The sequence below is a fragment of the Malus sylvestris genome, chromosome 15, assembly GCF_916048215.2.
Source record: "Malus sylvestris chromosome 15, drMalSylv7.2, whole genome shotgun sequence".
NCBI lineage: Eukaryota > Viridiplantae > Streptophyta > Magnoliopsida > Rosales > Rosaceae > Malus > Malus sylvestris.
The window spans coordinates 43,313,588-43,338,349 of NC_062274.1; the positions used below are offsets into that span (position 1 = coordinate 43,313,588).

The 24,762-nt window shown below is 40.9% G+C and overlaps 1 protein-coding gene, 1 long non-coding RNA gene and 1 other non-coding gene across 3 annotated transcripts; 1 reads left to right on the forward strand and 2 right to left on the reverse strand.

Annotated features, from left to right (window-relative positions):
* Positions 1–2,244: 2,244 nt before the first annotated feature.
* On the reverse strand, positions 2,245–2,344 carry LOC126606085 (small nucleolar RNA R71). Its single transcript, XR_007617114.1, has one exon. It is a non-coding gene; the product is annotated as a small nucleolar RNA R71 (small nucleolar RNA).
* Positions 2,345–9,172: 6,828 nt separating this feature from the next.
* LOC126603357 (uncharacterized) lies at positions 9,173–10,026 on the forward strand. Its single transcript, XR_007616248.1, has 2 exons — positions 9,173–9,378; positions 9,485–10,026. It is a non-coding gene; the product is annotated as an uncharacterized LOC126603357 (long non-coding RNA).
* Positions 10,027–20,072: 10,046 nt separating this feature from the next.
* Positions 20,073–22,879, reverse strand: LOC126603356 (membrane-anchored ubiquitin-fold protein 3-like). Its single transcript, XM_050270176.1, has 3 exons — positions 22,353–22,879; positions 21,321–21,491; positions 20,073–20,495 (listed from the first exon to the last, which is right to left on the reverse strand). Exons 1-3 carry the CDS (start codon positions 22,483–22,485, stop codon positions 20,440–20,442), a joined length of 360 nt encoding a protein of 119 aa, XP_050126133.1. The 5' UTR covers positions 22,486–22,879; the 3' UTR covers positions 20,073–20,439.
* Positions 22,880–24,762: the final 1,883 nt, after the last annotated feature.

The following is a 24,762-nucleotide window of genomic DNA, read 5'->3' on the forward strand; positions in this document are numbered from 1 at the left end:
GGTGAGTGTGCGATGCGGTGAATACTATAAGCACTAACACCAGGGGTGCAGGTTATGAGCTCTCAACACAATTCACATATTCATTGATTCACATGAATAACATAAAACTCACATGATACTCACCTGTGCGTCCACAACACCAATTCACACACACACACACATATATATATATATATATATATATGCATCAATTATCAATTCATATATCTCATAATATGCATGCATGGCATTTTAAAACATACTTTCATTTAAACTCAATTTCTGGGAAAAATATCAATAGTATATAGGTATAAACAGAAATACTACCCACTCACCTGGAGTTCGCCCAACAACTCCCTAGCACCACACATCAAGGCGTCATGACGATCGGCGCCTAGAACAATAATCAAATCCAACCTCAGAAATCATATCGATAGAATATATAACTTATATAAAACACGTCACTACGTAGTTCGATCCGGAAGATCTGCAACTCAGATTTCAAATCCATAACTTCCAGAGGTCCACAATATACCTCTAGGACATCATTCTAAAATTTCATTACCATCCAACGGTCGGATCTCCGTCAATTTCCAAAACCAAGTGACGGTTAACATTCTATTTTATGAACTTACAACTCCAATTCCAAAAGATCCATATATCGGATTCCCAATCCGTAAGTTCCTATAATCCTCAAATATTACTTATTACAACGTATCAAAGTTTGGTGACGATCCAACGGTCGGATCGTCAATTCACATTTTCACCTAACCACGAATTGAAACGAACTTAGGTTCAATTACTCAATTTACGTCCATCAATTATCAAAACTGAACCTAGAACCTTAAACACATGTTAAGAATGACATTGGCAGGCCATTGGCCACGCGCCACCGCACGGGCCGCCGCGGGTGGCGGTCGGCCACCCCGGCTCACTAGAAAATCCAACTATTTCCAAAAATTCTAAAAAAAAAACAGAATTGAAGATCTCAATGAGTAGAGTAAACTTTATACCTGAGGCCAAGACCAATTTGGCCTAGAAGAGCTCCAATTTCACCAAAATCTGTGCGGAACCCTAGAATTGGGTGAGTTCCAATTCGTCTTCAAATCAACTCCACCGTCCCAACCAATGCTTGGGCTTTGTTCTAGGCCTCAAGAGAAGTGTATGGGTGGTGGCAATTGAAAGAAATTGCTTCGGAATTGGGCGAATTTTGAACAAGAAAGTCGCGGCACCCGTGTGGGTGTTCTTCGCGAATTCACCAAGAAATTTCATGATTTTTGGGGTGAAACATGAAGAGGGAAGGCCTAGGTGATGATTGAAAGTGGTACCTTGATCCAATTTGTGAGAATTCCGGTGAAAATCGTCGGAATTTGGGTGTGGGTGTCGTGGGTCGAAACGGGTCGCAGGTGAAAACCCATTTTTCTTCCTTCTCTCGTCCGCTTCTCGCCCTCTCTCCTTTTCTCCTTTCTCTGTTCCGATTGGCCGGTCTCCATCTCTCTTCTCCTGATTCGTCAGCTCTCTCTCTCCTCTGGTTGGGCAGTTTCTGCCCAATCTCTTATTCTTCTCCTTCCTCACACGCACACCCCCACACACAAAACCTTCCTTCACTTTTTATTTATTTATTTTTGTTTTCCTTTACATCCAAGCCATCCATTTAATTCTTCATTAAATCTGGGTCATCCAAATTTTATTAATAAAATTTATAAAATGCCCAAACTTCAAACTTTAAAATCTTTTTCATTATAACTCCAAATAACGAACCGTTAGCGCCCACACGTCCGTAGCGACGAGTACTACGAGGATATGTCAAGAAAACAAATCTTAGATGGCACGACACAACGATTAACCTCGAATAATGCGCGTGCCTCAAAGGGCATTTTTGTAAAATCCTTTATTAAAACTTTAAAATTCTTAAAATCAGGGACGGTCTGTCACACATACCAAGTTGCATTACTTATCCGAAAGTGGAGGAAGGGTCTACATTCGAAATAAAGCAGCACATGTTGAATATTCTACCTACATTTCATGGGTTATCAACCGACGATCTTAACATGCACATTGCCGAATTTTTAATGGGATGTAAGAATATTTTGGTGAGAGGATTTTCAGCCAAATCTATTAAGCTTCGTTTATTTCCTTACACATTGAAAGATCAAGCAAGGAGATGGCTCCTCACACTTCCATCTAGAAGCATTAGCACTTGGAACCAACTCAATGAAAAATTCTTAAGCAAGTATTATCCAGCCTCAAAGACTCTTGACATCAAAACTCAAATTTAATCTTTTTCTCAAAAACCAAACGAAGAGTTTCATGAGGCGTGGGAACGGTTAAAAGAGTTGATTAAAAGATGTCCACATTCTGGTATTAACAGTACTAATCAAATGCATATATTTTTCAGAGGGTTAAATATGACAACAAAAACTTTGCTTCATGCGAAGGTTCGTACAAGGATAAAAATGCACAAGAGGGTGTTTATTATTTGAAAAAATGACAACAGATACACAGTAATGGGCAGTTGAGAAGCCATAATCTAGGTCTGTTTTTGAGATGTCTAATGGTTCTCCATATGTGTCGGCACAAATTGAAAAAATAGAGAAAAAGCTTGAACGATTTGATGCAAAATTTGACATGTTATTATAAAGAATTCCAGGTTCATAGGTTACTGTACAACAGCCCTTACAAGCTGCCTGCAACAGTTGCAGCATGACAACCCATGATTTTTTGAGCTGTCCACATAAAGCTGCTTATCTGGAGTTTGCAGCGGAACTAGTTAATACATTTCATAATTTTTCAACATCCCCGAAATGACCCATATTCAAATTTCTACAACTCGGGTTGGAGATATCATCCTAATTTAAAATGGGATAAAGATCAGCATGTTAAACCACAATTTCAACAACAGATACAACAACCTGTTGCACCTAAGCCTGCTTGGGAGATTGCAATTGAAAAATTAGCAACTACTACAAATGCAAGATTTGAACATACCAATCAAGAAATCCAAAATATGCATGCAACAATGAAAAATATGGAACAACAAATTGGGCAAATTGCGTTGCAGGTTTCAGAAAGAGCACCGGGTACATTTCCTAGTCAAACAGCATCACAACCACAAACAGATTCATGACATTTTGCAAAATCTGATATTTTTGCAGATTCTACAATTTCTGAAAATTCTGGGCAGCTACAAGACAGATCCGAAAATACTGCATAAGCTACCACAAAAACTGCAGAACGTGTTTATATGCCTCTAATGCCTTATCCCAAAAGGTTGAAGCCTAAATCTAAAGATCAACAGTTGACAGATTTTATGAAAACTTCGGCTAAAGTTCAAATTAATCTACCATTAATTCATGCAATCAAGACCATTCCATCTTATGCCAAGTTTTTGAAGGACGTTTTCACAAAGAAAAAGAAGCTTGTGGATTCTGAGAAAGTGATTCTAACGGAACAGTGCAGCGCGGTCTTATTGCAAAAATTGCCTCCAAAGAAGAAAGATCCAGAGAGTTTTACTATCTATTGCACCATTGGAAATTGTGATTTTAGTAGTGCTTTAATTTATTTAGGTGCTAGTATAAATTTAATGCTTTATTCTGTTTTTAAACGTTTAGGTGAAGGTGAGCTAAGGCCAACCTCCAACATTATTCAATTGGCTGACCGTTCAATTACCCATCCTAGAGGCGTCATTGAAGATGTTATTGTTAAGGTTGACAATCTATATTTACTAGCTGATTTTATGGTGTTGGATAGGGATGACAGCGGTTTGGTTTAGGGACGGAAATGCTATATTCATCTCCATAACCACAAAAATTAACCATATCCATAACTGCAAATTAACCATCGGGTATTATCCATAACCATACCCACCGGATAACGAATTCCCCATTGGTTAACAGTTATATTCATCTTTGTCAATACAAAAAATATATTCGTTCAATTAATGCATGATAATTTAGTAAATATTGATTTCGTCATTAAATATTTGATGTATAAAATGATTTAATGGATGGATCTTGTGGAGCATAAAAATTAAAGTTGATAATGTTGGCTGATCTTTGATATCTTCAATAAGTAGCAATGAATTCTCATAGATTTTGATTCATATTAAAACTTATGAACTTTCCCACAAAATGCAACTCACATAATGTAATTTTTGTATTTGCACTCAAAGTAAGGGATTTGGCGAATAATGAATATACATGTGTGTGTGTGTGTGTGACACACCCCGACCTATGATGTCCACTAGGAATCCGAATCGAGCTGTGTTGGTCAACACCTGAAAGGTGACGAAACCATAATTTGTGATGATGTGGAAAATGTGAATAAATTTAAACCGAAGAGTGCCTAAAAACTAGAGTGCACTGGTGAGCGGGAATGAACCCACTTCACACGTGACGTTAGAGCATAAGTAAGTACAGTAAAATGGATTGAGAATCATACCATCTAAAGAAATCCCCAATACTAAGATTTGCCACGAATCCTCGTCGATAAGAAAACTCAGCTAATAAAATCTGGAGGGTGAAAATAAAATAAGGGTGAGTGGCCCTGGAAATAAAATTTTAATATAAACCTTCTAAAATGTTACAACCCCTCGTTGCAACACCTGTATAGTTTCCAGAAAATCATACCACGTATCAATGTGAAATCAAAAGTATATCAACATTAAATCCATAAATATACCACAACACAACATCTCATTAGCAATATAAATAATTATGCGCTTATATTAGCACACAAGTCGGAGTCACCTAATGTGACCTGTATGACTGCACCCATAGCTCATCAATCAATGCTAGCACATACGTCAAAGTCACCTATTGTGACCTGTATGACTCATCCATATCTCATGAATCAATGCTAGCACATAAGTCGGAGTCACCTATACTAACCTGTACGACTCATAGGCAACCTGTATAACATTGTCAGAGTTGCCTACTCATTGCAACCTGTACGACTATGTCGAAGTTGCCTATATAGCTCATCTACCAATTCTTGCACACGAGTCGAAACCACTTAATGTGGTCTGTACGACAGGCTGGGTGTAAACAAATACGCTCAAGTGCTACGATCACGTGAAGGCTATGCGAAGTATCGCAAGTCACCTATGAGTCCGAACCACCTAATGTGGTATGTACGACAAGCTGACACCTATCTTGGATCTAAAGTAAGCGTGTGGTGTGGGAGGTGAACGATCATGTGAAAGCTAGGCCTTGTCCTCGGGCAGAGCACTAACACCGAGGTGCAGGATAATGAGCATTAAATGCATAAAAGCATAACCATACACATTGAAATCACTATCATCAACATGTACTCACCTGAAGCTTACCGGGGCATCCGCATCGTCATTTGGCATAACCACTTTAATGTCCCAACTTTCTTAATCGGAACTAAACCCAGTGATAGACCAGAATAAAATCATGGTTAATCTCTACGCTGTTAACCATCATAACTTCTTTCCTTAAAGAAACCAAGTACCATGTTAAAATTAGATTGTTTTATGGCTGTATCTAACTTTCTTGTTAGACTGCCTATGTACCCTCAAACGGGATCAAGTCATTCGTAGTTCAACTTAGTACGTCAAAGCATTCATAGTCATTATACCATGTCTCACATATATATTTATATAGTCTAAGATACTATGATATGGTTGAGTGTTAGATTGCATTATGGCATATCTATATGCATATTACCTACATATAATGACTATGAATGCTTTGACGTACTAAGTTGAACTACGAATGGCTTGATCCCGTTTGAGAGTACGAAGGCAGTCTAACAAGACAGTTAGATGCAGCTATAGAAATCAAATTTAAAAGCGTTTGCAGCATTATCAATCATATATATACGATAAAAGGAAAAGACCCACTCACCTGAGGTCCGCGCTACGACTCCCTAGTACGAATATCAAGACATCATGAATCATCGCCGCCTAGAACAATTATCAAGTCACGTCTTATAGTTTATAACAATAGAACACATAATTTACGTAAAACACATCACTATGTAATTCGATCCAGAAGGTCCGCATCACGGATTTCTAATCCGTTACTTCCAAAGATACACATTATAATTCTAGAACAGCATCCTAAAGTTTCGGGACGATCCAATGGTCGGATCTTCGCCAATTGCCAAAACCAAGTGGCGGTTAACATTTTATTTTACGAACTTACAAATCAAATTCGAAAAGATCCGTGCGTCGGATTTCCGATCCGTAAGTTCCTATAATCCTCAAATATTACGAACAATAACCTAATAAAGTTTGATGACGATTCAACTGTCGTATCGTTGATTCATATAATGACCTAATCACGTATTGTAGAGAATTTAGGTTCTAACGATCAACCTACATCATACTATTGTCAGAACTGAATTCAAGGCATCTAATTTAGCCTAAGAATACCATCGATGACCTCCTGGCCACGCGCTGCCGTAGGTGGTGGTCAGTCGCCCCGACTCACCGGAAAATTCAACTATTTTTAAAAATTCTCAAAAAGTAGAACAAAGTTTATACCTGCAACCAAGTCCAATTTGGCCTAGAAACGCTTTAATTTCACTTAAACCCGTCAGAAACCTTAGAAATGGGTGTGTTTCAATTCGACCTCCATATGAGCTCGACGCCTCCACCACGATTTGAGCTTTGTTCCTGGGGTTGAGGGGAACCTATTGGTGGTGGTAATTAGTTGAGTTACCTTCACAATTGATGGATCTCTGCCACGAACCCCGTCGCACCCACCTTGCGGGTTTCACAATTTCAAGGCCAAATTCCATCAATTTTGGAGTGGAGTGGGTAGAGGGAAGGTCAAGGGGTGATTCCCAAGTGGTGGCTCAACTTAATTCGTCGGAATTTGGTTGGAGGAACCCACGGTTCCATTACTTCCGACCGGGTCAGGTCACACAAGCTAAGTAGGGATCCTTGATCCCGTGCTGCTCTCCCTCTCTCATGTCCCCTCCTTCCTCACTCTGATTCGTTCTCCTGCTTCCTCTCTCCTCCCCCAATTCGTCCAACCTCCCTCATCTGTTCCGTTCCCTCTTATTTTCCTTTCCCTCGTTGCCATCAGGTAGCCTTTCCTCCCTTTTTTTTTTCTTTTCTTTCTTGTTTACATTCCCACAAGATGGGAGTTCAATTTAATTAAAACTAAATTTAAAATAACCAATTTCAAACGTTTGTAACTGTACAAATATAATCTGGACTAGCAAACGGCTTTCGCTTATGCGTTTGTACCAACAAGTACTACTTAAATACGATAAAAGAATAAGTCATACGTTTTTCTAAGGATGGTCAACGGAAGTCCAAGTCCTTGCCTCTAGGGCATTTTCGTCAATTCCCTCGATTAAAATAAATAAAAACGTAAAGTTAGGGATGGGTTGTCACAGTGTGTGTGTGTATTTTTAATACTTTAATATTATGATTAATTATATTATATATTATTCGGTTTGGATTCGGGGACGGATACGGATTGGGGACCCTATAACCATATTCAAAATCATAACTGAATAATATTCACGGTTTTTCTCTATACCCAAAATTTACCCAAAATTTCATATCCCAATCCAATCCATTTGGGCGGTTATCGGGTTTAACGGTTAGAATTGCCATCCCTATTGTTAGACATGGATGAGGATTTGACAACACCCATCATTTTGGGTCGCCCATTCCTAGCAATAGCCCAGACTCTTATTGATGTTGAAGCCGGAACTTTAACATTTCGGGTTGAAGATTAAACGGTTGTTTTTAAGTTGTTTGAAGCTACCACACATCCAGGTGATAAGCAAGAATGCATGTGTTGATGCATTAGATGGTTTGCCTCGTGCCAAATTTATGACCAGATCATCAACTGACAATCTGCCCATAAAGACTCAAAGTGTGATTCGGGAGTGTGATAGCAAAGCGCAGCAGCACAAAGTTAGGCTGGTTGAAGTGCAAAAATAAAAAACAAAACCAACTTTGTTTGACAACTATATAGGCCATTAGATTAACCAAAAACATCTGAATGCCAAGGGCAAGAATAAAAAGTTGCAAGGCAGTCCAAGTTGTGAGAAAATACAGACGGGTACAAAAGTGTGGTTGTTAAGTTTAGATTTCAAGTCAATTCCATAGAGACGAGTCTCAGTGGAAGGGCCCTTATATGGTTAAACAGGTTTTTCAAAACGGTAAAGTGGACATTGAAAAAGAGGGCAGCGGTTGTGTTGTCAAGGTCAAGAAGTATTTACTAAAGCCATTCCTAAGGAAGTTTAGTGCACGCGAGTCACTGACTCTGAAGGAACTGATGATCTGATCACCAGGCTTCTGCGACGTCTAGCTACAGACTTTAAATAAAGCACTTATTGGGAGACAACCCAATTCTCTAACTTTTTCTTTGCTTTCTTTCATTTTTATTACTTTCAATTTCTAGCTGTATTTAAATTCCTAGGTTGTCATTTAGTGTTAATTTAAAAAAAACACAGAAAAAGGAATACAAAAATAATTATTAGTATTTGTTTTTACTTGTTTCTTTTAGTTTACCGATAGTATTTTCAACATTCTATCTCTAATTTCAACACTTGGGTTTTTGCAAATGGCAAACAAGACAAACAAGAACATCAACATTAACCACATCTATGATTCACATAGTAGAGATGGGAAGTTATACCTTTCTGTTTTGCTGCGCGACCATTCTTCAGTGTGGGCCACTTGTTTGGTTTTTGGGCTTCGACATCAAGCTGCTACGCTCAATGTTGTGCTAAGTCTTCCATTAGATTCAGGTACTTCAAGCCTTTTCTTAAAGTCCCTTTCCAAGTTTTCCTAGTTAGCTCTACCCATTTGATCCCGAGCCTCTATCTCGTAATTGCATCTTATAACCGGAGCATTTGTAGATCTTCATTTCACATGTCCAAACCACCCTTAATTGATGTTTTCTCATCTTATCTTTAATTTCGGCTACTCCTATTTTACCTCGAATATCCTCGTTCTTAATCCTATCATTTATGGTGTGTCCAGACATCTAACTAAGCATTCTCATTGTGAACACGGAAAATTTCTGAAACGAAAGAGACAAGAACAACGTGCACAAACAAATATTTGTGTTTTTGATGGTTTTGGGTTACAATCTCTCTCTATTTTGATCCTCTGATTCGATCTCCGTAAGGTGTTGATTTGTGGATGTTTCGTTGATCCAAGGGCCGTTGATGCTTGATCTTGGATGAACTATTGGAAGTTTCTTCAAAGGGCCGTGGGCTTGATCTTTGAAGGTGGATTTGAGCGGATCTTCAAGGAGCCGTTGGGGCTTGATCTTGAAGAACAGTGATGAACGGATCTTCAAGGGGTTTTGGGCTTGATCTTGAAGAACAGTGATGAACGGATCTTCAAGGGCTTTTGGGCTTAATCTTGAAGAACGGTTGGATGTGTGTGGATTTGTCGATGTTTGTTGATCCAAAGGGCCGTTGGGGCTTGATCTTGGATGAACGGATGATGAACGATGGTGCTTTCTTCAAGGGCCGTCGGGGCTTGATCTTGAATTGGTGGAAGATTGTTGATCCAAAGGGCCGTTGGGGCTTGATCTTGGATGAACGGATGATGAACGATGGTGCTTTCTTCAAGGGCCGTCGGGGCTTGATCTTGAATTGGTGGAAGTTCTTCAAGGGCCGTTGGGGCTTGATCTTGAATTGGTGGATGATTGTTGATCCAAAGGGCCGTTGGGGCTTGATCTTAGGATGAACGATGAACGATGAACGAAGAACGCTTTCTTGATTCTTCGGGAACCTGGATGCTTGAGAGCTTCGGAGTTTCAGAGCTTCAGGGCTTCAAGGTGTAATATGAATTGGTTCCCCCAAATGAATGAAATGGGCTTGTATTTATAGAATTTTCCAAAGCCTAATTTTGAATATAATATCCCAGATGAAATAAGTCGTTTCTGCCAGGTGTTGACACGTGTCCTATTTGATGACTTTTCCAACTCATTTCAATTTTCGTTGAGTCACACGTTACGTGTAAAATTTATGTAATACATGAGCGTTGACACTTTGATTTATCGGTCAACATTTATTTACCGAAATTTCGATGTCTACAAATGCCCCCACTTCAAGGCGCGTCGTATACATGTGCTTGTCACGTGTAAGAGATGCGTTTTGAAGTCCCTTACTGTAGATGTCGATCCAAGGGCCGTCGAGGCTTGATCTTGAATTGGGCTAGAGATTTCTTCAAGGGCCGTTGAGGCTTGATCTTGAATTGGGCTTGAGATTTCTTCAAGGGCCGTTGAGGCTTGTTCTTGAACTTTTGTTTGAAATTTCTTCAAGGGCCGTCGAGACTTGATCTTGAAGGTTGAAATTGGACCACAAGGAGTTTCATGTGGTAGATGATCTTTGGCTTTGGTAGTGGGTGAATCGGCACGTATTTTGTTGCGCTTGTTGACTTTCCACAGCTTTGATCTTGAACTGGGTTGGAGGGTTTTCTGGATTCCTCCAATTGTTGATTTTCCACAGCTTATTCTTGAACTAGGTTTTGATTCAAGAGTGGTAGACACTTCATCTTGAATCGGACTTGTGATTTCTTCCAGGGCCGTCAAGGCTTGATTTTGAATTTGGCTGGAAGCTTCTTCAAGGGCCGTTGAGGCTTGATTCTTGAAGGTTAACTCGAACACATGGCAAGCAGGCACGAGGTGAAGGTGACGACTTATTGCTCTGTTCAATCTTTCTAATTCACACCTGAGCAGTTTGGTCAACGGTATGATCTTCAAGATTGACGGGCTATTTTTCCAGTTGGTGACTTGATCTTTTAAGGATTTGATTCAAGGGTGGTGAATCGGCACATGCAGCCCACAACGCCTAGTAAACCGACCCAAGAATTTGAGGGTCAAAACGAATTCACCGTCAGAGTGATTGCAACTTTGATGATATGAGATACTCTTGCTTTTGAAGAAGTAGCGGATGAATCAGCACGTGCTTGGTTGCACTTGTCTCCACATGCTTCAAGGTATCATCTTCATTTCCTTTATCTGTTCCTCAGGCAGATGTGGCATCTTCTCGAGTTCTTCATCTCAGACTCTTTCTGCCGAGTTGACTGAGCATGCTGCATTCTTCTCTGCTTGTTTCTTCAGGCAGATATGGCAGCTTCTCGAGTTCTTCATCTCAGACTCTTTCTGCTGAGTTGACTGTGCAGACTGCATTCTTCTCTGCTTGTTCCTTTTGCACCTTGTCTCCACATGCTGCAAGGTATCATTTTCATTTGCCTTATCTGTTCTCCAGGCAGATGTGGCAGCTTCTTTGGAAGTACAGCAGCAGTGGGAAACGAGTACTCGAGAGCAGTGCTAGGTAGGCAATCAGGGAAGGGTTCCAAGCAGTCGGTTCCTTACCCGAGTTTGAGTGGAAGTTCCGGCATATTGTTTTCTTTATCCTTGTCTTTGTAGGTAAGAACAAGGACAAAGGAAAGGACATGGAGAACGCATGATATGAGATACTCTTGCTTTCTACCCTGGTGATATGAGATACTTTTGCTTTGGAGTCATTGGCTTGCAGAGGTACCCCAAGGAATAAGGAACATTGAATGACTCGAGAGGCTTCGTTGGGAAAGCATTTTTTTGGAGATGAAGAAAGGCTCTGTATGTCTGCCTTGCTATGGAAGGCGAAGGTAGACAATTATAGGAAGTTCTTTGATACCTGTAGAGGTACTATTCTTTCACTCGTGTCGGCAACCAATGCGTGATTGATCTATATGGCTTCACGTGCTTTCTTCTTTATCAGAAATCTTCAACAAATTGTCTGTAATTTCCGCCAAGCTGAGTGTGCATGTGACAGGTGTTGACGAGGCTGAAAAAGACTGGCGCCTTTTCGATAACTGGGATCGGTGCTTCAACAAATTACCCGTGATTTCCGCAAAGCTGAGTTTGCGTGTGATGGGTGCTGACGTGGCTGAAAAAGACTGGCGCCTCTTCGATATCTGGGATCGGCGCTTCGACAAATTGCCCGTGATTTTCGCAAAGCTGAGTTTGCGTGTGACGGGTGCCGACGCGTCTGGAAAAGCAAGATGCTTCTCCGATTTCTGAGCTTGCCTCTTCGATTTTTTAATGGCCTCTTCGAATTCTGAGCTCGCCTCTTCGATCTCTGAAATCTCGTCGAGTGCTGATTTTTTATAGAGGCACGCTGTTCGTTTCAAAGCACACTTGAATTTTTTGCTTGTGAAAACTCCCTTCTTGCACTTCTAAGATCTTGATCTGTCTGACCTCTTCTTTCTTCAACACCTTTGAAAATGTTTGGACCTTCCGACCGTCGTTTTGACTTGAATCTTGGTGAAGAGGCAGTCCCGCCTTCTCCAGACAACATATGGCGCCCATCCTTCATATCCCCTACTGGTCCTCTTACCGTTGGGGATTCGGTGGTGAAGAATGATATGACCGCTGCGGTGGTGGCCCGAAACCTTGTCACTCCCAGAGATAACAGACTACTTTCCAAACGGTCTGATGAGTTGGCTGTTAAGGATTCTTTGGCTCTCAGTGTGCAGTGTGCAGGTTCTGTGTCTAATATGGCCCAACGCCTATTTGCTCGAACCCGTCAAGTTGAATCATTGGCGGCGGAAGTGATGAGTCTCAAACAGGAGATTAGAGGGCTTAAGCAGGAGAACAAACAGTTGCATAAGCTCGCACATAGCTATGCGACAAACATGAAGAGGAAGATTGACCAGATGCAAGAATCTGATGGTCAGATTTTACTTGATCATCAGAGGTTTGTGGGTTTGTTCCAGCAGCATTTGCCTTCGTCTTCTGGGGCTGTACCGCGTAATGAAGCTCCAAATGATCAACCTTTGGCTCCTCTTCTTCCTGGAGTTCTGCCGAGTGGTGTGGCTTCAAACAGTCAACCTCCAGCGCCTCTCATTTCTGGAGCTCTGCCGAGTGGTGAGGCGGCACCTGATCGTCCTTGAAGATCCCCTCTTGTAAATTTGATTATTATTATTATTATTATTTTTAAGTATGTAGAATGCAATTTTATGTAAAATTTCCAGAAAAAATAAATAAAATGGACTTTTATTTCTCTTAATGCTTTTTTTTTTTTTTTTTTTTTTTTTTTTTTGTGCACATGGTGCCAGATGCACCATCCATTTTTTTTTCCTGTTTTATTTTTTTTGCACATGGTGCCAAAGCACCAAATATCAAACAATTTTTTCTTTAATCATGGTGCCAGACGCACCAAAGATCAAACTTTTCATTTTTTTATTTTTTGCAATTTTTTTTCTTTCTGCACATGGTGCCCATGCACCACCAGAAACTTTTGATCTGTCATGGGCTGTTCCCCATCTTTGATCCACCATCCCATTTTCTATTAATATTTTTTTTTTATAAATTTCGATGATGGGTTGGGGAATTTGCAGGGAAGGATGAAGGCGCATGGAGAGCACGAAGGTGACCTTGATGTCGGATCCAGCTAGAATCCAGAGCACAGCCACTGAGCCCAACCACAGAGCACAGCCACTGCACACCCGTTGTACTGCCACTGAGCACAGCCACCGTACACCCATCGCACTGCCAGCATCTTCACTGCACTACCATCTATACTGCCTGTTGAACTTGCTGCACTGCCTTGTCGTCCTTGCACTGTTTCCTTGCTGCACAGCATCGCCGTCGCACCGTCGCAGCATAGCTTTTGCCATTGCACTGTTCACTGCATCTCCACTGCACCATCCCCATTGCTTCTGCACCGCACACTGTTTTGCATCTTCACTGCGCTGTTTCCTTGCTGCACAGCCTTGTCGTCCTCACTGCACAAAGCATTGCACAAAACTACGCTGCCCTATCTCGCTTGCTGCTGCACCACTGTACCTTTACTGCACCACCACTGCCTTCCTCGCACTGCTGCTGCATCACCTCTGCATGGGGAGAGACAGATTGACAGCGCTTTCGAAGCTTCTTCGCCACCGTCAACAGCGCCAATCTTCGCTCTCTTAGTTCAGCAAAAGCTTCAGGATCATTTGCGAGTCCAATGACCGAGTCATGAAGATGGAAAGCATGGATCCTGCAGCACCAACCCAAGTCACAACCTCAAGCCGAGTCAGAGACACCAATCTAAGTTACAACCTTCAAGTCCAGTGCCATCAATTCCAGGCAAAAAGAGAGACAGAAGAGAATTAACCAAGCGGGACCCGCCGCCCAAAGGAGAGAACCAGCGAGGCGGTCCATTGTCAGAACTGATGAAATTCTTGGCTTGCTCGAAGTAATCCTTCAAGCTTAGGCCTTACTCTTCCGCATCGAACCTGTGCTCCTCTTGACGAGCCTGCTGCTTCTTAGTCTCTGCAGCCGACGTTGTCGTCGTATGAGCTTCCCCTGCCGCTTCCGATGTTCGCTGCTGTCAGAATCATCGAAATGTGATCTGTTGACGCAGTGGCTAGGACGAGTTCGTCGGTGTAGGCTTTGGGTCGAATCGGGACGACGACTCGGCGAGTAGCGAGGCTAGTCAACCATCCAGGACGCTGAGTGAATGACTGCTGTCCGATCCATTGAAACGACGCCGCGCTTTGCTAAGCTGGAACAGGCCATGACTTTGAGCCGAGATGATCGAAAGGTCGACTGGTGGTGAAGACTTGAGAGCAGCGAATTTGGCGGAGAGGTTGTTGGAGAGGCGGATGGCTTTGTAGACATCGGAGTAGGCTCTGGATCCGACCCGCTCCAGGATCTTGTACTTTTCGATGATTTCGGGTCGGCTGTGAATGCTCCAGCTCTTCGCTGGTGGAGAGTCCCCGTCTTTGGCTGAGACTGGTCCGCCTCACACCCACTTGGCTGCTCATCTCTCTTCTCCTCTTAATATTAGTGAACCACAAATCCAACATTTCCTTCACATTTGAGTTTGCAAAAGCAACTATAAGCTCTCTGTTAACAGCAACCTTCTCCAAAATCTTTGCTAACCTTGGATTCACTGATTCATCAGGAAGAACACTGGGGTTGGTTCGTGAGCGGCAGATGCAGGGAAGCCAGAAACAAAACTCAGATCCGAACAGAGCCCAACAACCAAAGCAAGAGCAACCAAGACCAAACCTTTCTTACAAAGCACCATTTTCTGAGAAACCCCAATTGTCTTGTCGGTTAAGATGAGGGTTTTATTGTAAATATCGAATTTAAGGTCGGTGGTTGGTGGAGCTTGGCGTTGGAATCGGAGAGGGAGGACTTGAGAGAATCGACGTCGGAGAGGAGAGATCGAAGGTCGTCAACGGCGAGGATGAAGTCTTGGTAGTAGTGGGCCTTGCAGACCTCCTCGATTTCGGACTCCTTGGATCGGGAGAAGTGGCGAAGGTGCTGGAGCAGCGTCGCGGGCTTCCCGGCAGTGAAAGCCTTGCGGACGAAGGGGCCCACATTCTCCCCGTTGCAGATGGTGGAGGAGAGGAGCAGCTGGTCGAGCTTTTCAGCCGAGTCGCCGTTTTCCGCGGCGGACGGAGCTACTTTCCGCCGAGATTTCGTGGGCAGCATCGTGGCGATGAGAGAGAACAGGGCGCGGAGAGGATTTTAGGAAAAATGGGAGAGTGAGAGGAGAAGAGAGATGGACCTAAGCCTGCTGAGGTTGGAGGCTAGACTTCGAGAGCTGGGCTTGGGCCATGATTTGGGCAGGGGGCCGGCCTTGGTCTCTCCCTTGGCATAGTTTGGAGTTAAGTGTGGATGGGCCTATATTTGTATATGCACACACACATACGTATATATTTCCTTTTTTTTTTTTTTTTTTTTTTTTTAATAACATATGTATTAATTAATACAAATAAATCGTAATAAAAATGGACTCCCTTAATCAAACCCTATTTTTTTATTTTTTATTTTGATGTGATGAAAGGAATCTTTAATTTTGAGAAGATAAAACATGATGCCAAGACCTCACGAAGCTTCCAGATACGTGGTAGTGCTTGTGCAAGAGACTGCAATGGGGTTTCGTTGTGTAGTGCCTTTTGTTCATAGTCTTTTTCCTTCGGTGGTGCGCTGCCGTGTGGAGCTGTGCAAGAGCCTGCAGCGAGATTTCGCTGCATAACAACTTTCCTTAGTGGTGACGTCGATGTGCCTCTTGCCTCCGCTTGGAAAGACCGTCATGTAGCTGCCCTTCCTTTAAAGAAATAAAGTATTCACATTTTTGAATTTGCTTTTCATTCTTCAAAGTGTTTTTTTTTTTTAGATGGTGTGACTGTACTTGAAGTTTTGACGTTTCAAGTTGCCTACGTACCCTCTGTTGAGGAGGGATCAAGTCATAACGTAGTTCAAATGAGCGATGAATTTAGCAGTGATTTTGATGATGATTTTGCCGTACACAGTTTATGCTCTTGTGGGCCAGGAGCGTTTGGTGTTGCCTTTTATGCTCGTGCAGACCAGGAGCGTTGGTGTCGCCTTTTATGCTCGTGCGGACCAGGAGCGTTGTGCCATGCAGTTTAGGCTCGTGTAGGCAAGGAGCTTTGGTTCGTGCAGTTTAGGCTCGTGCGAACAAGGAGCATTGTGTCTTGCAGTTTAGGCTCTTACAGACAAGGAGCTTTGTGCCATGCAGTTTAGACTCGTGCGGGCGAGGAGAATTTGTGAATTTTGTCAAGTAATCCGGGAGAGGCGTTCCTCACAATTCTCATAGCAAGGAGCTTTGACCGCGTGATTGAAGAAGTCTTCGGGCAAGAAATCGCGCATCGTGATGGGGATGGACGATCTATGTGTCGAAATTTCATCATCTTCAACAAGTTCACGTTGCTTTGAAGGTTGACAAGAGCTGCTTTGCCCCCTTTCCGATTGGCGGACTTGTGGAGGAGACGTATGCTTCTTGTGCAATTTCTTAGGAGTGACTTGAGTCCATCCTTCTACTTTGCTTGTCTTGGAGGATGCCCCCAGCGGTTGAGGTGAAAACTTTGAGTCGGAAGAGCCAGAAGTGAAGGTGGTACAGTTTGACTCCCCCACATCGTCAAGATCTAGCTCGATGATTCCTTTCTGAGCCAGCTTCATGATGAGATCTTTCAGCACGAAACATTTTTCTGTCGGATGACTGATGAAGCGGTGGAATTTACAGTATCTTGGACTGTCGGTACGATTCATCTCTTCCGGCCGTCTGCACTCAGGCAAACTGATCACCTTCTTGTCCAACAGGTCATCTAGCATGGCAACCACATCAGAGTCGGGGAATGGATAAGTCTTCTCCTCAAGCTCCTTCAAAGTGCGTCTACGCATCTCTTGATCACGAAAAGCTTCGGTTTGAATCGCCTTGCCTCGTGTGGATATTTTGATGGGAGATGTGTTGACCGTCATCGCTTCCTTGGTGGGTTTCCATGCACCCTTTTCCACCTTTGTCCCAAGAACTTTGTCGTTCTTGTAGTCGGCGATCGGTTCTTTCTTCCCATGATGGGCGATGCTCAACTCCATGTCATGGGCGCGAGTGGCCAATTCCTCGAAGGTCCGCGGTTTAATGCCTTGAAGGATGTATTGCAAACCCCATTGCATGCCTTGGATGCACATCTCGATTGAAGAGGTTTCCGAGAGCCTATCTTTACAGTCGAGGCTTAGAGTGCGCCATCTGTTGATGTAGTCAATGACTGGTTCGTCCTTCCACTGCTTCGTGCTTGTTAGCTCTAGCATGCTCACAGTGCGGCGGGTGCTGTAGAAGCGGTTGAGGAATTCCCTTTCCAATTGCTCCCAGCTGTTGATGGACTCAGGCTCTAGGTCCGTGTACCACTCAAAGGCATTTCCTTTCAGCGAGCGCACAAACTGCTTGGCGAGGTAATCCTCTTCGGTTCCTGCGTTGTTGCAAGTTTCAACGAAGTGGGCAACGTGCTGTTTCGGGTTTCCCTTTCCATCAAATTGCATGAACTTTGGTGGTTGATAACCCTTCGGCATCCTTAAAGCGTCGATCTTCTTTGAATACGGCTTTGAGTACAACCCGGAGGTATATGAGCTCCCTTCGTACTGTGCCTTGATGGTGTTGGTGATCATCTCTTGCAGCTGCTGGATAGAAAGAGATCCCATGAGTGCCGCTGCTTGGTCTGGCTCCGGCTTCGCATCGTTTTTCTCCACCTGAGGCTCCTCTTCTTCGTCCTCTCTTCTCTTTAGTGGATCATTCTCTGGGTCGGGTTTATCGCCGTCCTGCGCCTCTAGTCGATTGACGAGTGCTGCAATTTGCAAGTCTTTTTCTTCCACAGTTTGGGTTAGCCTTGCGATTGCTTCATTCATCTGAGCCAGCTGCTCATCGATTGAAGTTGCTCCAATGGTCATGACTTGCATGGCTGAACTGCCGCTTGAATCGTCATCGGAGAGCATGGATTCGGAGTATTCCCTTGGTCTTTCCCCCCTTGGTGCCCTTAGTGAGGCTAAGGTGATCATAGGCTCGCGCCTGGGGTACTCTTGTCCCTTTGGCAGAGTTGATGCAGAGGTGAAAGAGGTGGCAGAAGTAGCTCTTGCCATGCTTCGAGTCGTGATGCCCAAAGTGACACCACTTGCGACGAGGACGCTCTTGTTCTTTGCGCCGGTTGCGGGAACAGTTTGAGCCTTCCTTGATGCCATTAATTTTCGAAGTGCGCTTGAATTTCGGAGAAAGAGATGAGAGGCAGAGATGGTCCCACTGGGCGTGCCAATTTGTGAACACGGAAAATTCCTGAAACGAAAGAGACAAGAACAACGTGCACAAACAAATATTTGTGTTTTTGATGGTTTTGGGTTACAATCTCTCTCTATTTTGATCCTCTGATTCGATCTCCGTAAGGTGTTGATTTGTGGATGTTTCGTTGATCCAAGGGCCGTTGATGCTTGATCTTGGATGAACTGTTGGAAGTTTCTTCAAAGGGCCGTGGGCTTGATCTTTGAAGGTGGATTTGAGCGGATCTTCAAGGAGCCGTTGGGGCTTGATCTTGAAGAACAGTGATGAACGGATCTTCAAGGGGTTTTGGGCTTGATCTTGAAGAACAGTGATGAACGGATCTTCAAGGGCTTTTGGGCTTAATCTTGAAGAACGGTTGGATGTGTGTGGATTTGTCGATGTTTGTTGATCCAAAGGGCCGTTGGGGCTTGATCTTGGATGAACGGATGATGAACGATGGTGCTTTCTTCAAGGGCCGTCGGGGCTTGATCTTGAATTGGTGGAAGATTGTTGATCCAAAGGGCCGTTGGGGCTTGATCTTGGATGAACGGATGATGAACGATGGTGCTTTCTTCAAGGGCCGTCGGGGCTTGATCTTGAATTGGTGGAAGTTCTTCAAGGGCCGTTGGGGCTTGATCTTGAATTGGTGGATGATTGTTGATCCAAAGGGCCGTTGGGGCTTGATCTTAGGATGAACGATGAACGATGAACGAAGAACGCTTTCTTGATTCTTCGGGAACCTGGATGCTTGAGAGCTTCGGAGTTTCAGAGCTTCAGGGCTTCAAGGTGTAATATGAATTGGTTCCCCCAAATGAATGAAATGGGCTTGTATTTATAGAATTTTCCAAAGCCTAATTTTGAATATAATATCCCAGATGAAATAACTCGTTTCTGCCAGGTGTTGACACGTGTCCTATTTGATGACTTTTCCAACTCATTTCAATTTTCGTTGAGTCACACGTTACGTGTAAAATTTATGTAATACATGAGCGTTGACACTTTGATTTATCGGTCAACATTTATTTACCGAAATTTTGATGTCTACACTCATCTCTGCCACACTCATTTTGTGTACGTGTTAATACTTGATCGCCCAACATTTTGTGTCATAAAGCATTGCTGGCCTATTGTTGTCCTATATATTTTTCCTTGAGCTTAGTGGTATACAACGGTCGCACAACATGCCCTACACAACCCTTCACTTCATCCATCTAACTTGTATTCTATGATCGATCCCTCCATCCAATTTTACGTTCTTTTACAAGATAGCAAAAGCGTTCCCTCTTTGGTACTTTCTGATCTCCAATCCTTACCCCCAACTCATTGAACTTCCGTTCCCCCCACTAAACTTGCACTCTATATACTTTGTCTTTGACCTACTTAGGCGAAGATCTTTAGATTCCAACACTTACCGCCAAAGGTTAAGCTTTGCATTTACTTCCTCCTAAGTTTCATCTATCAACACTATATCGTTTGCGAAAAGCATATACCAAGGAATATCATCCTGAATATGTACATTAAAATCTACAGGTGAAGAAGAAAAAAAAAAAAAACTGCTCTTGAACCAATAAAACACGAATTCTGCTTTCCAATAAGCTCGCGAATCAATCAAATCAATATGTTCGTCTGCTTTTTTTCATTTACACTTGTATTCATTGATGCCAGCAAACCAGAAGCAGCTCCTAATGCATCAATATGGTCCTTTTCTCATTAACAAATCACACGCAATAAGGAGCTATAACATGTTTTACATACGGAGATGATAAGATTCAAAATAACAAGTCCGGCTAATGGATCCACGAACTTCTTGCTGCTACTTGTGACCGCCCGGGAACAGAGATTTAAACTTTCATCCCATCAGCAACACGAGAAGACACGGAAAACACTAACAGACTGAAGAAGTTCCCCGAAGCTGGTTACCAGAAGCTACAATATTGAACATGAACATCGAGGCTGCTCTGGAGAATCATTCATCAACTTATCTGTAGAAAAATGCAACTGTCAATTCTCGTGTGACCGGAACCTTATTCTTTTGTTTTGTTAACATAATCCTAAATCTAAGCATTACATAACATTGACGTCAAAGTGTCTCATATTACAAAATTCGTATGCATTTCTGCTAGCCAGAATTTTTAGTTCCATAATTTCATCTACTAAAAATTATTGAAAAGGGGGATCATGGATATTGTTTATTTCGAAAGAGTATACATAATAGCAGAATGATAGCAAACTGGAAAAGCTAATAAGGCAAGATATACAACAAGGGAGGGAAAAGACTGAGGTTCAGTTTAGAAAAAAGCATACAAAATAAAAATGAGCCTATTGTGTTGGTTGGATCTATTACCAGAGACAACACGTTTGCTCAGTTAACGAGAAAGCATACGAAAGAAAGAAAAATGGAAAAGAGCCTATTGTGTCATGTCAGTAAGAAACTGCAGTTACGAAAAGTAGCATGAGAAATTAGTTATTGACGTAAGACTGAATCCAGATCTAGCATGTGTGCTGAGGGTCAAGAAATCGAGATGAATCATAAGCAAGACACCTTGCTGGTTATTGCTCAGAAAGAGCTGTGTTCATAAGAGATTGATGCATCATAATTATGTCTTAATAAAATTGATTGCTAATTGGGGGTCAACACTCATGAAAACTACCAAGATGTCGTATACTTAGGGGAAGAGACTATAGTAAAGGTAACAATTCAACAAAGAGCATGTTCTATAAGATATATCCAAGATTCCAACATAACTGCAGATATTCAGGCTGAAAGAAAAACAACACTGCATCTTGTAAAACATAAACATAATTACCATTCTTTTTGTCTGCAATCGGAGGACGCACAACCACATGCATAGTGATGAGACCTCCTGGTAGTTCTCCAACTGGATTTCTGGAATCAGCAAGTGTCCTGTTGTTTTCCAGTATCTTTCCCGCATTAATAAGCTTCAAATCATTTATTGTCCTTGGACCATTTTCTTTCTCTATAAAACAGATTACATTACATAAGAAAATTATAAGTCAATCTCAAAGCAAATCACAATGGTGCGATCATAAAGCAACCTAAGTTTCATTACTTTTGTCAAAATATAGGCTATGTTTGCATTTTTTCAATATTCTGTTTGCTCAGTGCAAGAGGCAAACACATATTATGTCTATTTTCCGACATCAGCAACATATATGCAACAACTATGACTAACTTAAGCATACACTTTCATAACATATGCCACAATAAAAGCAACAACAATTTCCAAAACATATGACTAACTTGAGCATACACTTTCAAGAACGACTAAGAACTCCGTCATCTGACTAATTTTATCAATATTTTGTTTTTGGATTATGCTCAAGGTAGTCATCTGTAGGAGTTAGTCATATGTTCTAATGCAGTAATAAACAAGTACATTCAAAACATTATCCATAAACATATGACTAACTTTAACATACACTTTCTAGAACGACTAAGAACTCCGTCATAATTCATTTGTATCGATTTCAAGCCGTTACATGAGATCATATCAACACTGAATGACATAGTTAGAGCCTCAAATTTCTTGGATAATGGCACAACAACTATGATAAAAGCAACAACAATTTCCTCACAGCATTTTCAATGCATAAACATCATCATATTTCAACAATTTTGGCCAATATATCATAAAAAATAATGTGATATGTAGAACGAGAAGATGCAGAAAAGCTCTCAAAAATCCCAACCCATATCATATAAAAAGAAAAAGAACCTTAAATAATATAGGTTCGGCAGCAATATAAAATAAATAATAAAAAGAACAAAAATTTAACAGAAGAATTAATTAGGATAAAAAGAAAAAAAAAAAAAAAACCTTTAGGCCATTGTGCCAGTATTTTCTCCTTGAGTGATTGTACAGTGGTAGATGGGCTATACTTCTGTGGTCCTATGTCGGTACCATCAATTAGCCTGAATTTCAGCTCAATCAAATCTTGACCTGCCGCCATTGATGAACCTACCAATCCAGCAAAACCCCACCTCTCAATTTCTCAGACCACTCTCCAAGAACCAGATTAAAACCTCCACAAATGGCATAAACAAAGAAACCCAGATCAAATCTGATCAAGAATCACAATTGGATTAAAACCCAGAAGAGTAAAAGCTCATATACCCATGAAAGAAGCAAGCTTTTTATCCAAAAAGCAAAGCTTTGTATCCAAAAAGCAAAGCTTTGTATTGAAGTTGCAGTAAAAAAGAACCAAAGTTCTTGGTGATTGGAACCCAAAGGGCAGTAACAGATTAGAAATCTGGATAGACAGAGAGAGGAAGAAGAAGAAGAAGACAGCTTCTTTGAATTGCTTGATGTAGAAATTAAGAAAGTAGAAAGTCTGCCTAAAACGATCTGAGCTAGATTTTTCACCTGAATTAACAGAAATTTCTCAGTCATAGATGTGTGATTACATAATTGCCCATGTCTTATCTTTGTATTAACAAAATTACTTTAAACTTTTTTATGACATGTTTGGATGTAGTTTTTGGTAATTGACAGTTGGAGAAATGTTAATTCATGTCAATATTATAAATTATTGACACCTTATAGTTTAAGGTTAATTCATGTCAATATTATAAATTATTGTGCTAAAAACATAAGGTATCAGAGAGTCTATAAAGAATCCTGGTTTTAAGAGTCTCCTTAACATTTTTGTTAACTTTGCAGCAATGTGATGACTAGTAAGATTATATTTTTATTAATCAACAATTGTCATCTATCTAATTTGAAGTTATACACAATTCGTTAAGGTTGAGGTTGAATGTCATTTAAGCAAAGTAGATTCTTTTTTTTTTTACAAATTATATTTTAAATTATAGGAAATGAGGTTTGAACTTACATGCAGAAATGAGAGCACACAACTCTAATCAACTTAACTAAATCCAATTTGTAGTAGAAACTAAATGTTAATTAAATAGAAATTGAATGTTATGATACAATTGTCTTTCAACTAAAATAAGCTGAAAATAATTAGTTTTAAAATCTTGACACTAGGATATATGAATAATGAAATAATAATTGAATGATAGGAGGATACTTACTAGTCGATTGTTTTCCTGTCTAGATACATTCAAAATTGTAGATTCTTCTCCCTTCATGAATTGCATTAGGTTAATGAGAAATATAATCAAAACTAGAATAATACAAGAATAAGAACAATTAAGCACTTGTGATTGATAATTAATCTTTTATTAGTGACAGTTGTCTTCACTTTAGTTAAGATTAGATTCTTCAAATTTGACTCACATGAATGCAAATAATATATATTTATGATGAATTTAATGCTTAATTGTGCCTACATAAATAATAATAACATAATTTTGGCACGAGTGTGATGGTCCGTCTAAAAAGTATTTTTCGTAAATAAGAGTGGTTAATTTATGGGAGCACGCTACTCAGTACTACGGTTTAATGATATTTCTCTTCACTTGTAAATGAGAGGTCTTAAGTTCGGTTCTTGCCAAAGACGAATTTGAAGCACATTATTGCTAGTTCATTGTGAGGCTAAATACACTCTTTTTTTTTTAGTGTAGAAAATATCGTTTGTTAAAAAAAAATATATTATGGGAGTAAACCAAACAGGACCTGGTCAGAAATGTAAAGTGGCCTTTGAATCAGATAATTGTTAAGTAATTGTCTTTTTCTAATTAGCTGTATTAATATCTGAAAGTTTGAAGGTGGTGGCGGCGGCGGCGGTGGAAGCGGGCAGGCTACTTGCTTTGGCTTTGTTTTTGTTTGGTTGGATGTTAGTGAATTTTGTATGTCCCAAAATCCTTTTGCCTAATTGCCAATTGTCGTTGGCAACTTGGCACCATTTTTCAAAGCATGTGTTAGAAAAGAGAAACGACAATCACACATATTAATTTTGTTTACATGCTCTTTTTCATTTTTAATTATCAAATTAAAAAAAATTAAAAAAACAAAACAACAGACATAATTAATCAAAAACGTATAAGAAGAGAAAAATATTTGAACGATCGTCATCTTCCATTTAGATAACTATATAGCATGATTCTTCAAATCATTGAGTTGATGTAGATGAATCTCTATCCACTTTTAGTAACAAAAAAATGATGGAGAATGTTAAATAATGGGGGAATTAGAATCCATTTAGATAACTTTCCATGACCATTTATGACTTGGTTCATGAAAGCATCTAACAACATCACTATTTGTCATGTTGTTATAGAATTGGTCAATATTGTCACCCAAAGTAAACCTATTCAGATCAAAG